General features: G+C 46.2%; 1 protein-coding gene across 1 annotated transcript in view; it reads right to left on the bottom strand.

Moving 5' to 3' along the window:
* The window catches only part of pcnx2 (pecanex 2), a 40,773-nt gene that overhangs the window by 25,778 nt on the left and 2,928 nt on the right, over window positions 1–12,067 (bottom strand). The window contains exons 2-14 of the mRNA XM_080450329.1: window positions 10,911–11,113; window positions 9,144–9,261; window positions 8,823–8,859; window positions 7,078–7,583; window positions 6,401–6,595; window positions 5,393–5,851; window positions 4,892–5,069; window positions 4,234–4,387; window positions 3,998–4,140; window positions 3,274–3,352; window positions 2,947–3,085; window positions 1,546–1,688; window positions 35–188 (exon numbers count right to left, since the gene is read on the bottom strand). Coding sequence (XP_080306455.1) covers window positions 35–188; window positions 1,546–1,688; window positions 2,947–3,085; window positions 3,274–3,352; window positions 3,998–4,140; window positions 4,234–4,387; window positions 4,892–5,069; window positions 5,393–5,851; window positions 6,401–6,595; window positions 7,078–7,583; window positions 8,823–8,859; window positions 9,144–9,261; window positions 10,911–11,113 — 2,508 coding nt within the window. The remainder of the gene's footprint in view (window positions 1–34; window positions 189–1,545; window positions 1,689–2,946; window positions 3,086–3,273; window positions 3,353–3,997; window positions 4,141–4,233; window positions 4,388–4,891; window positions 5,070–5,392; window positions 5,852–6,400; window positions 6,596–7,077; window positions 7,584–8,822; window positions 8,860–9,143; window positions 9,262–10,910; window positions 11,114–12,067) is intronic.

Below are 12,067 nucleotides of genomic sequence, written 5' to 3'. Positions count from 1 at the left end.
ATGCTGCGACTTCTAATGTACAGCACTTGCTTACCTTCAGCAAGGAGTACTGGCAGCTAGCGATGACCAGACAGATGTGGAAGACCCAGTAGTCTTTGAAGCAGCCGTGGTTGAGAAGCAGGAAGCCCAAGAAGGAAACCAGGAAGGCCATGAAGACGGCCACCAAGTTCTCCAGAACATCATGGTTCCTAAACGACACAGCGCAAAACGAGCTCATTAGGTACACAGTTAATTTAACTCTGAGAGTGTACAAATGGAACACATTTGTCTCAGAGTTACAATGGATAAATCAACACAGATTTTACAGTGTAGTCCACAGACAGATGCTTAGTGTCTGCTCTACAAAGCAAGCAGATATAGGCATCAAATGATTCAGTCACTTATCAAAACGGATGACAGAATAGAGATGAAGGACAATGGAAAGGGTCATGCAGGCACAGGGGCGTCACTACCGTCACGCAGACAACGCGGTTGCGTTGGGGCCCATGACGTTAGGGGCACCTCCCCACCCAGAAAATAAAATAAAATAAAAAATTATATTTAAAAAAAAATGTATGAATTAAAAAATAAACCTGGGTGGGCCCTTAACATTGTAATTGTTAAGTAGTTGTTACAAAACCGTTGTTTATGTACCCGAAATCCGTCACAAACCCGTCACGAACGCGCATGCACGTGCACGCTCATGAGGGCCCGCTGTGACCACCTCGTGTCGGGGCCTACTGTTGCCTCGTTACGCGACTGTGCAGGCAACAGTACAAGGCGGTCCCCAAAACACAATACAAATAAATGCAGTGTAGAGAAGAATGCACAACTCATGGGGGGGGGGTCTTTGTTAATCCAAGGGGGGTAGGATTCAGTTTCAGCTTCACTCCGCTGATGGCTGCTCAGATTGTCATGATGAGTGCTCGGGGAGAGCTGTTAGGTGTTAGGGGACGTATCCACCAAGATTTTTTTTCTTGAGCACAGTGTATGTTTTGATTTGTTTTCATTGGGAGCTCTGCGGTTTTGGAAACCCCAGCAGTCTGACGAGGCGCTGAGAGTTTATTTTGCAACTCTCACGTGTGGCATTTTTATCTGCTGAGAGCTGAAATATTTTCAACTGGGGCGTTTGGAAGCATTTTAAGGCGAGCGTTTTCAGCCAGGAAATGTTTCAAACAATGCAACCATAACTGCTCACATACTTCCATGCCTCCTTTACGTTTGCATGGCTGTTAAGCAATACATCCACTAGAGGGCAGTTCTGAGTCAAAGGTTTTTGATCACCAAACATGGTGATGGTTGAGGAGTTTGTAATGCACTGTTCTATAATAATTGGATTTCCCTGTGGAGGACAGGAGGCTCGTTCCATATACCTTTTTAATGTTGAGTGTAAATTGGGTTTAAAGCGATAACAAAAACATTTTAAAGGACGGAGCCAGACGTAGGACATAAGACCATAATATGACCTGTCATTGATAGGCGTGTAAAAGGTCACTGTGAACAACAGTGAGTTTGTGGGCTTGACTATCAACTGTCCTAGAAGGCGAAAACAGCTGCAGGTATTACCTGTCCAAAAGGGCGAGCAGGGTGAGTCGGTCGTACAGGATGTTAATCCATTTCCCAGGAAACAGTTTTAGCTTGTAGTAGAGCTTCCTCGTCGGTTTCTCCTGCGTCGAAGTCTCTGACGACTCATCCATAGAGTCCTCCTCCTGGCCAAAACACACAGCCGTACGTACACATTTAAATCATGACTTTATATCACATACTTCTGGGTGAGGGGAGTGACAAAATGACAGAGAGGATGATAACTGTTCTGCCCAAGGGTTGATAAGGCAGAAGCTAATCAGTTAAAGTGCCACACTGCACGCTGAACCGTGATGTGAATGACCTCGCTGTGGAAAATACATGGTTGCTGCATTGATCAAATGTTTTTTTTCTTGTGGTCTGTGTTACTAAATAAGGCACATGTGATAAGCAAATTATTGGAGAGGCATTACCCAGGAGTTTTAGATACAACACTTTATGTACAGCGGGGGTCTTCAACAGGGGGTCCGGGACCCCTAGGGGGTCCTCAGAGTTACTACAGGGGGGCCGCCAAATCTTTGTGTGACATGTTTTACATTAACCACTTGAACCCTAGCATCCCTTTTATGGGGAGAACTTTGGTCAAAAACAGCAGATCTACAAGCTCACAACGCCTCACGCTGCGAGGCGTTGTGAGCTTGTAGATCTGCTATCTTTGACAACGAGGTTTGGTGTAGAGGGACAAAAGAGCAGACCAAGAAAAATAAATAAAGAATTTAATCTGCAAGACAATTTTATACAATATATAGAGGGTCCCTGCTTCATCTCTCTCTCAGCTAGGGGGTCCTTGGCCTTAAAAAACGTTGAAGACCCCTGATGTTCAGTATGTAAGCAGTGGTTTCTCCCCTGCTAGCTTACATACAGTACACTACAAGTAAAGAGTAGCAGTCCTCAGCACCACTACTGAAGGACTGCAGAACTGAGTCATGGCTTGGTAGACACGGTTAGTCTCGGTTAGCTGGAGAAAGAGCAAGACAAATTCACATCAAGCATTTGGCCTTGCTTGGCTCTACACTGCTGTCACAAAAGACTAATGGTTTACAGTCTGGAGTCGGGGGGCGAATGGAATACAATGGAATAGAATATAGGCTGTAGATCGAAGAGGGAGGAGAGGAGAGGAGAGGAGAGGAGAGGAGAGGAGAGGAGAGGAGAGGAGAGGAGAGGAGAGGAGAGGAGAGGAGAGGAGAGGAGAGGAGAGGAGAGGGAGAGGAGAGGAGAGGAGAGGAGAGGAGAGGAGAGGAGAGGAGAGGAGAGGAGAGGAGAGGAGAGGAGAGGAGAGGAGAGGAGAGGAGAGGAGAGGAGAGGAATCAATAGAGAATGGGATGAGACAGAGCAGTAGAGAACAGGAGAAGCGGATCATTTTAGGTCTATATTATACTGTACCTGGAAGATCTCAGGGTGTGTCCTGCGCGGGCGGAGTCTGTGAGCAGGGATGATACGTCGCTGGAAGGGACAGTCAGAGTGACCTCCTGCCAGGCCTCCTTCCTGACACTCTGAGTTGGACGAAGTTGACAGCAAGTCACTGGGGAGACACACGCACGCGAGCACACACGCACGCACGCACGCACACAGGCACACAGGTTAGGTAAACACATGGAACAAACCTTATTGACAGAGCATGAAGATAAGTGAAGTAAATGGAATAATGAGGGCTGAGGGCTCAGTATTCAAAGGCCAGAGACATAACAAGGAACCCCAGAACATCAGTACCACATGTTGCCTGTGATGAGTTCAGCTCCGAGGGGCAGGTTGAGAGCTCTCTCTGCATACAGCTTACGTGGCCGGTCTCCTGGCGACACAAGAGCACAACACGTAACATCCATTACAGACAAACGCCACAGGCCTGAGTCAGCCGTTGAGCGGTTTAGTCAATATGTAAGGCTATAGACCGTCGAAGTCTGACGTCATTTACACATCCTTTGTTTGTCTACCTGGTTCGCAGTTTTCCACCCCCGTTCTGAATCCCATAGACGTATTTAATATCTCGTCAAATAAGAACTGTGTTCCAAAAATAAACAAATGACCACGGCGGGTTGACTCTTATGGATATGAAGCATCAACTGACGGTGAGAAAACGCTAATGTTACTTCCGCCAAATTAGTTACATTTTCGCCAGAAACAGACTGTATCAAATATAAGTGACTGACTATCATAAACTATACAGAACCTCCTCCCTGACAATAACGCCGACACGCTGTGTTTATTTTTGGACCACAATTCTTATATGAGACGATTCTAAGATGACCCAATGTTATTCTCCATAGAGAAATTACTTCCGCAAACCTGGGGATGAACGAGTGACGTCAGGACTTCGGTGCTCTATTGCGGATTTATTTTTACCATCAGTGATCAAAGCACTGAGAAAAACAACAATAACAAAAAACGTGCTGTGCTTTTTACCCACATTTGCCAACAGCCTACATTAGTGACTCACTGTGTACGGTGTGGAAGGTGTAAGCGTCTTCTTTGTTGGTGGCCTCTGGCCTGCAGATGACCTGAAGCATGGAGCTCTCCGACTGAGAGGTCTGTGAGGGTAAGGAGTCATAGTCGGGGTCCTTCTCTCTGTCTGTCTGTGGGCTATAGAGGAAAAAGACACAATAGAAGACAGTATAAAACACTGGAACCCTGACCTGGGCTGCAACATGCCTCTTGGATCTGGCCCATACATACCTGTCGGGGGAGACTATAGGGATGCGTGTGGGAGGTATGCTCTGCAGTGTGTCAGTAGCCAGGCTGTTGGGCGGGTTGGGTCTCCCAGGCTGACTATCCGTGTTTGTGTCAGTAATTGCCTCATCGTGTCTTGGGGAGCGCGAGCTCAGCTCCTCTGGGAACGATGATAAAGTTATAACAGTTTTGGTTCTAACTCTGCAACACATTCACCATTAGCTATAGAATTTAACCCATTAAGACCGGAAAGTCATTTTAGATTTGAACCACTTTAACCATTATTTTATACTTTGGCTATTCAAAAATAGTAGATATACAAGCTCATGAGCTTGTAGATCTGCTATCTTTGAAAAATCATGAACATTTTTGCAAATCTTTGAATATATCGAACATTAAGTACCGGTAACTCAAATCTTTGCTTCTGGGGGTCCCTGGAACTAAATATTTTGAGATGGGGGTCCGCGGCCAAATACATATAATTTTGGGGGTCTTTGACATGAAAAGGTTTGATATTATAGCAACTTAAGCGTTTCAGAAAACTGTTAGGATTTAGAGGACATTTGTAGAATCTGCCTAAGGTTTTAATGGGTTAAATGAAATGGAGCTGAAGTTGACTCTTTGGTCTCCATCACTGACCTCCCAGCTGCTGTCTGTCACTCACCTTCCTCTCCAGCTCCCGCTTCCCCTTTGCTCTCTGGCTCCTCCTCTTCCTGTGTACTGGCCCCTGCCGCTCTGGTGCTGAGTGAGCCGAGCAGAGACACAAACTCCAGGAAGCTGGACTCGTTGGGTATCTGCCCCTCCTTGGCCTCCAGGTCTGACTTGGAACTAGTCATGGTTGTCTGGTGGATGGACAGACAGACAGACAGACAGACAGACAGACAGACAGACAGACAGACAGACAGACAGACAGACAGACAGACAGACAGACAGACAGACAGACAGACAGACAGACAGACAGACAGACAGACAGACAGACAGACAGACAGACAGACAGACAGACAGACAGACAGACAGACAGATTATGGATAAATGGTTGATGGATGAATAGATGGATGGATGGATGGAGATGGGTTGTCAGACAGTTGCAGACAAACATATTTTCTTAATTTCTCCTCAAAAGGTAAATCAAACCACAAATCTATGAGCTACAGTGCTGACATACTGTGTTGTGGGAGCGGTCCGACAGTAGGACAGCGTCCTTCCCACTGTCCATGCTGAGCCCTCGTATGTGAGTCCGGCCGCCTGGCCCGTAGCGGCACGACGCCGGCGGCAATCGCAGCAAACCCTCCGAGTCGAGATCAGGCGGATCTGAGTCGTCGGGGTGAGAGTGGACGTCGATGCCCGACGAGGTATTGTCATTGGTCAGCTGTGTGCTGAAGTGTTCCGTATTCTCCAGGTCGGGACACTCGAGCGTGGTTGACTCGGAACTGTTCGTCTCCCCGCGTAACTGGGGGTCTTCATTCTGCTCGGTCTGTTTTGGGGTGGGGTCGTCCTCTGACACGGCCCCCTGCTCGCCCTCCACCTGCTCCTCTGCGGCCTCTGGCTCCTCTTTCTCATCCTCGGGGGAGTCGAAGGTAATGACGGGGATCTTGATGTGACATTCTCCAGCCCCCATCTGAGCCTGCCGGGACACACATACATCCTGATCACACTCACCGCCATGTCGCTTTCACATATCGTCGCTGCATGTCGTACAGAAACCTGTATGTCCAAAACCGTTACTTTTCAGGAAATGGAAAAATAACCAAATGGAAAAATAACCTGTGTTCCAATGGATCCAATGTAGTTATTATTTAGTCAAAAGACCTCGTTCATATTTTTCATTGGTCAAATATTTATAAAACCCACAGACAGACAATTTCTCTTTCACTTTTGACATTTTTTTATAAGTAAAGAAAATAGCCGATCTACAAGCTCACAACTCATAGTGATGGGACGCTTTGTGAACTTGTAGATCGGCTATTTTCACTACTTTTGCATGACACTCTTGTATGACGAAGTAGGGCATTAATTTACGGGGAAAAAAACATAAAACGTTGAAATATGTATCAATTGTTCACATTAGGATAAACCCCTTGAGACGTACCATCTTCTTTTCGATGGGGGTCCCAACATACAGTACACACATACAAAGTGGTGGGTGTGTGTGAGAGCAACCCTCAAGTCCTACCTGTGCATTCTCCAGGAGACTCTGCTTGACACTCTCCTCCAGCTGAGAGGCGGTCAGAGGGTCACAGCTCATGGTGATGATGATCTTCACTGTGTCGTTGTCATCTAGGCGAGTCATCATCGGCCCAGGACCAGAGTTGTCGACCAGGACTACCGCAATCTCATCAGAGCAGTAGGTCTCTTCTTCTAACTGAGCCTGCAATTATATGTATATTAACAGTCGAAAATAAGAGTCAGTGGCAGTAATGGCTATTTATAATCTAGTCTTGTGTAGTCACATGATCAGAGACTCCACCTGCCAATCAGTAAGCGGAGATCTAAGATGATCTGGCTATGTGAGACTATTAATAATCAAATCTAAAATAAATCCCTTTTTTTTCTTTTATATTTTATTTTATGGTATGTTCCATATGTGCTGAGATGCATGGATGTCCTAATAGGCCGATTTCTACAGTAGCCATAGTATTATCAGGCATTAATCAACTTAAAGATCAACCCACGGTAGTAGCCAAATAGGCCTTAGCAGCCTAAGATACATCAATTTCTTGGCTAGCTCTAATCTCTAATCGTATATAAATGGTATGGGGTGCAAACTCCCAACTAGAGTGCAAAAAAAGGACGACTTCTGCAATGCACTCCTCGCTTCTACTTGTACATCCAATATACTGTATATTCTACCTGCGTAAGAGGCTGGGGTGGGTTGTCTTGGTATTCCTGGGGGTTCTCCAGTGAGTTGTTGTTGGGGTCTGAGGGCTCCTTCTCCCCGTCACTCTCCTCCCCACTCTCCCCTTCGCTCCCCTTGGATAGAGGCAGACCCTCGTCTGCCACCTCCCTGTCCGCGGCATCTTTCTCAGGTGATCTCTCCTGTTGTGAGTCCTTCTCAGTTCTCCTGTCCTGCTGCCTGTCAGGACCTGTTAAAGAGCTCTGGACGCACATGTCTTCTCTCCCACCCCCGGACCCACTTCGAGTCCTCTCAACAACATCTTTTTTTCCCGTCCCCGCCGCCGATCCAGGCCTCGGCTCCTCTCCCCCGGCCCGAGACGAAGGCCTCTGCTGGGCCTGCAGCAGCGGAGCGGCCTGGTCTGGGTTGGGGCTGGAGAGGTCTCCGTCCTCCGGCGAGAACTCTTGGTTGAGGTGGAGATCTTCCTCTGCCTGTTTCTCCTCCGTGGCATTCTCATGCTCCCCTAGAACAGATTGGAAAGTGGGCTCATACTAACGTGCATAATATTTGATTGATTTAATAATTCCTCTTTACCCATATTAGCTATGGTTTCACATTCCTCTCTTAGAAATAGTTTCATATTTTGATACAAAGGTATATTCATCACAAAAATCTCCCCAGCGCAATAAAATGAATCACCAACTCCTCTGTATGTCACATCAGGCCACAAACTCCACTACGGAAGAGCATGTTGATACATTATGCATCCATCTGATGCACTGCACTACAGTGACTGGGACATCAGCTCCTTCCATTAGCTGACCGTGCTTTGACAAATCACCGGTGCATGAGGTCATAGATTTACTGGAAGCACTCGACTGGTCTGGCTATCTGGCTGGCTGGCTGACTGTCAGGCTGTTCTGGCTGTCTGGCTGTTCTGGCTGTTCTGGCTGCCTGGGTGTTCGGGCTGGCTGGCTGGCTGGCTGGCTGGCTGGCTGGCTGGCTAACAGGCTGACAGGCATTCAAGCTGTTTGGCTGCTATAGCTGATGGGTGCTTGTCTGAGCATATTTGTAACCGTGATGTGTTAGCAGAATGGGAAGTGCTCAATCTACATTGTCAGATTATTTCTCCTGTGCATTAGGGAAGCAGAACAAAACAATGTGCTACACAGAAGGTTTTCACTGACTAGACTTGTCACCAAGTTCTTGGGGGAAAATAATAATAAAATAAATACATGCATAAATAAATGTCTGCAAATGTGAAAAATAATAGCAACATTCAAGATGCAAGGTTCCTCTGCTGCCGATTAAAATCAGGTCAAATCTAGTATGAGTTTGAGGAAACAGCTAGCAAAACTACCATGGGACAGACATTCAACTACTGTGGGTTATACCCAGAGAGATTTGCCCACACCACTCCAAATTCCTCATTTTTATTACAGGTCATTTTACAGTGCCACTTTTATATTCAACTTGATTTATGACCATACCTCTGAGCTTGCTGTTTACAATTTATATTTTGCGCTTGTTTTATGGTATGAGTGTCTCATAACTTCTCAGTTATGACGTGAACACTATCACTGCATATTCCTGATTCCTGTTGAACAAAACAAGCCTTGATCACTGGAAGCTCCTCCTAGGTAAAACTGTGGCACTGTCGATAAGCTAGTGCTAACATTTAAAAAGGGACAATCCTCTATCTGCTTTTCAACTGTGGACCATGACACCTTTTTTATGCAAACATATGAGAGGACAGAATTACCTTCTGTAGTCTTCAACTCATCTGTTTTTGGACACTCCTAAATGAAGACAAATCAGAGACAGATATGCATAATGACCACAATCAAATAAACAAATATTATCATGTTTGTGTTGAAGCAGAGACCATCTTTCACTCAATGTTCTACAATGTCCATGCAATATGTGGGTAGTCTTGACTTAATTGCGCAATTGTCTCTTGCTCTGTTGTCACAGCACTATGCAGATGTAATTTCTGTGCATGATCATCGTCTTTGGAAAACAAAAGTGTTTCTGATTCTGATGAACCTGTCTTTCATTCAATTTTGGTTTGCTTTCTACTCACCACTCCGATCAGCCCCTGGTCGGTTTCCGTCTGTTTCACGGTAACCTGGATCACTGGACTGGGCCGGTTACGAGCCAACATCGTCATGGCAACACTGTCTGGGACCGTGCTGCTCTTCCTGTGTTGAATGCAAAAGGAAGCAAGGTGAGAGATAGTGAGAGAGAGAGAGAGAGTAAGAGAGAGAGAGAGAGAGAGAGAGAGAGAGAGAGAGAGAGAGAGAGAGAGAGAAGAAAGAGAGAAACATGAAAAAGGGATGAAGCACTTAAAAAAATTTATTGCATTCTAGAGGAGTCTGTGCATGATGAACGATGAACACCATTTATCGCATACCAGGCCAGAGACCTTTGGAATACCAAATCAACAGCCAGCCTGAACCATGGAGAAGAGAATAAAACAGAAAATCTCTCAATTTTGCTTGTGGCATGGCATCACAAAGAAGAGAGCAGTCCAGGCCGAAGACAGTCTTTCTGTGTTAATTAATTTTTTTTTTCATCATTCAGAATTCTCCACCACTGTGGAGACTGGGGTTTGATTCCTCCGGTTTGGCCAGGTTTCCAGTAAACACAATTGGGTATGTTGTTCGTGTGGGAAGACGGCAGGGGAGGGGATTCTCTGTTGCTGTACTAGCGGCTCATACAGGTTGGCCTTTTCAGCAGGGAGCAAAAATTACATGGACAACATGTTCCTATATGCACGTGTTATGCCCTTCCGGTGAAACTCCCCTCTGTCAGGTGAAAAGAAGCGGCTGGCGACCCCATGTGCATTGGAGGAGACTCGTGGTTGTCTACACCCTCCCCAAGATCAAACAGTAGGGTTTAGCAGTGACAATGACAATACAAATCTGGGGAATTGGCAACAACTAAATTGGGAGTAAAAAAATTAACATAAAAAAAACCTCAACGAACGACACACTGACAGGGAGATAAAACTTAAGGTTACACTCAACAAGAGCTTGATGGCATTATTCCAACAGCAGACATAGGGTCTGAATGCAGAAACATCATGAATACATTCAGGTAATCAGGGATTACCCCTTTGCCCTCCATCTTGCATGGGCATATTTTCATGAAAGATCTGCCAAGAAAGCCGCTCTTGGCACCGGGAACAAACATACCAGTGTGTTGAATCACTTATCTCTCTGCATAGTCCCCCGCACAGATCCATACTGGGCCATGGGAGCTTACCATATCTATGGGCTCAAACCAGGAGGAGCAGGCAGTTCACTGTGCTTCACACACTGATTACCAAGATGGATTAGCAGGAAGGCTGAAAGGGAGACAGCACTGCATGGGGAGGCACAGGAGAAATGAAGGAGCACATGCTCCACTATACCACCTCTGGGCACAGCCCAGAGCTTCTTCCATGAACTTGTGTTCAACCTGAGTGAGGACTACACTAAGTAATTCACTCTCATCCTGGCACAAAGCCACCTTAAAAGGTAAATAGGCTGCATTTATTTAGAACTCTTCTAGTCTTCTGCCGTGCAAAACATTGGGGGAGGCGTTGAACCGGGAACCTTTCCGATTCCCAAATGACAACTCCGCCTCCTGATCCACAGCCGCCAACACTCCTCATGGGAACTGACTTGAACTGAGATTGTCCCACCTCCATCCATTTTAGGCCCTGAGATAGAGCGTGATAGGTGGTGACACAGGTATGCATGCAGCAGTCCTTCCTGTAGCCCAGAAGCCTAATATCTCCTTATGGCCAAAGGGCTTTCCCCTTTGGATGAGCAGTACAGTACATGTGGTTGCGCATGGTTCTTACCTGATGCCGGCGGACAGGCAAGGGTCAGAAGCATTGCTCTTCTTCTCAGGGGCCTTGCTCAGGTCTGATAGGCTGCTACGGACCACAGCCTCTCCCTGGTCGAACATCAGGTGCAGCCGGTAGTTGGCCAGCTTGATGAGGATGAAGAAGACAGTGATAGAGGTACAGTAGATGCTCAGTGCCATGGTGGTGGGGGGCAGGGCCTGAGAGAGAGAGAGAGAGAGAGAGAGAGAGAGAGAGAGAGAGAGAGAGAGAGAGAGAGAGAGAGAGAGAGAGAGAGAGAGAGAGAGAGAGAGAGAGAGAGAGAGAGAGAGAGAGAATTAAAAATCTAACCATGTGGATCTCTGTATTCACATGGGAACTCTATCAGACTTCATGTGGCCAACCTGTGACATCAGTGTCATCTATGACGTCATTCATCTATGTGCCATATCAATGACGTACTGTATGACTCCAGATTTGGTTTCAGACAGATCAGGGCCCCTTTAACTTCCATTATGAAATTAAGGTTAAATATTTAAAACATATAAAACTTGTGTGACAAAATTAGTGGAGGTACTTGGGTAGCCTACTGGAAGCATGCATACACATTTTGACGCTGATTGGTCCAGTGGTTTGCGAGACACAAGACGCAAGACACACACACACACACACACACACACACACACACACACACACACACACACACACACACACACACACACACACACCCACACACCCACACACACACACACACACACACACACACACACACACACACACACACACACACACACACACACACCCTCTCATAGACGGCGTGGCTACCCTCTTGCAGAGCCACGCTGTAAAAATGTATTTGTAATCTAAAGATTACATTTGCTGTCAAACATATTGCGGCCAATGCACATTTATACAAACACATTCACAAGCAACCACTTTTGATATTGCTTGTTTTTGTATTGCTTCATGGGAGATGCATTGAACGATAAGAGCTGTCATCTTCAAAGCGGAATGTGTATCATTTTTTTCCCCTCCCACCTTCTCACCTATCCTGGAAGAGAGTGCTATTTTGGGACTAACGTAGCTTCTCTTCATTGGTTGCCTGTGAGTTTCAGAATTGATTTTAAGATTTTACTGATGACTTTTAAAGCCCTGCAAGGCTGCAAGGCCAGGCT

The sequence above is a fragment of the Gymnoscopelus braueri genome, assembly GCF_963280865.1.
Source record: "Gymnoscopelus braueri genome assembly, chromosome: 14".
NCBI lineage: Eukaryota > Metazoa > Chordata > Actinopteri > Myctophiformes > Myctophidae > Gymnoscopelus > Gymnoscopelus braueri.
This window is presented reverse-complemented; position numbering and strand designations above follow the sequence as displayed.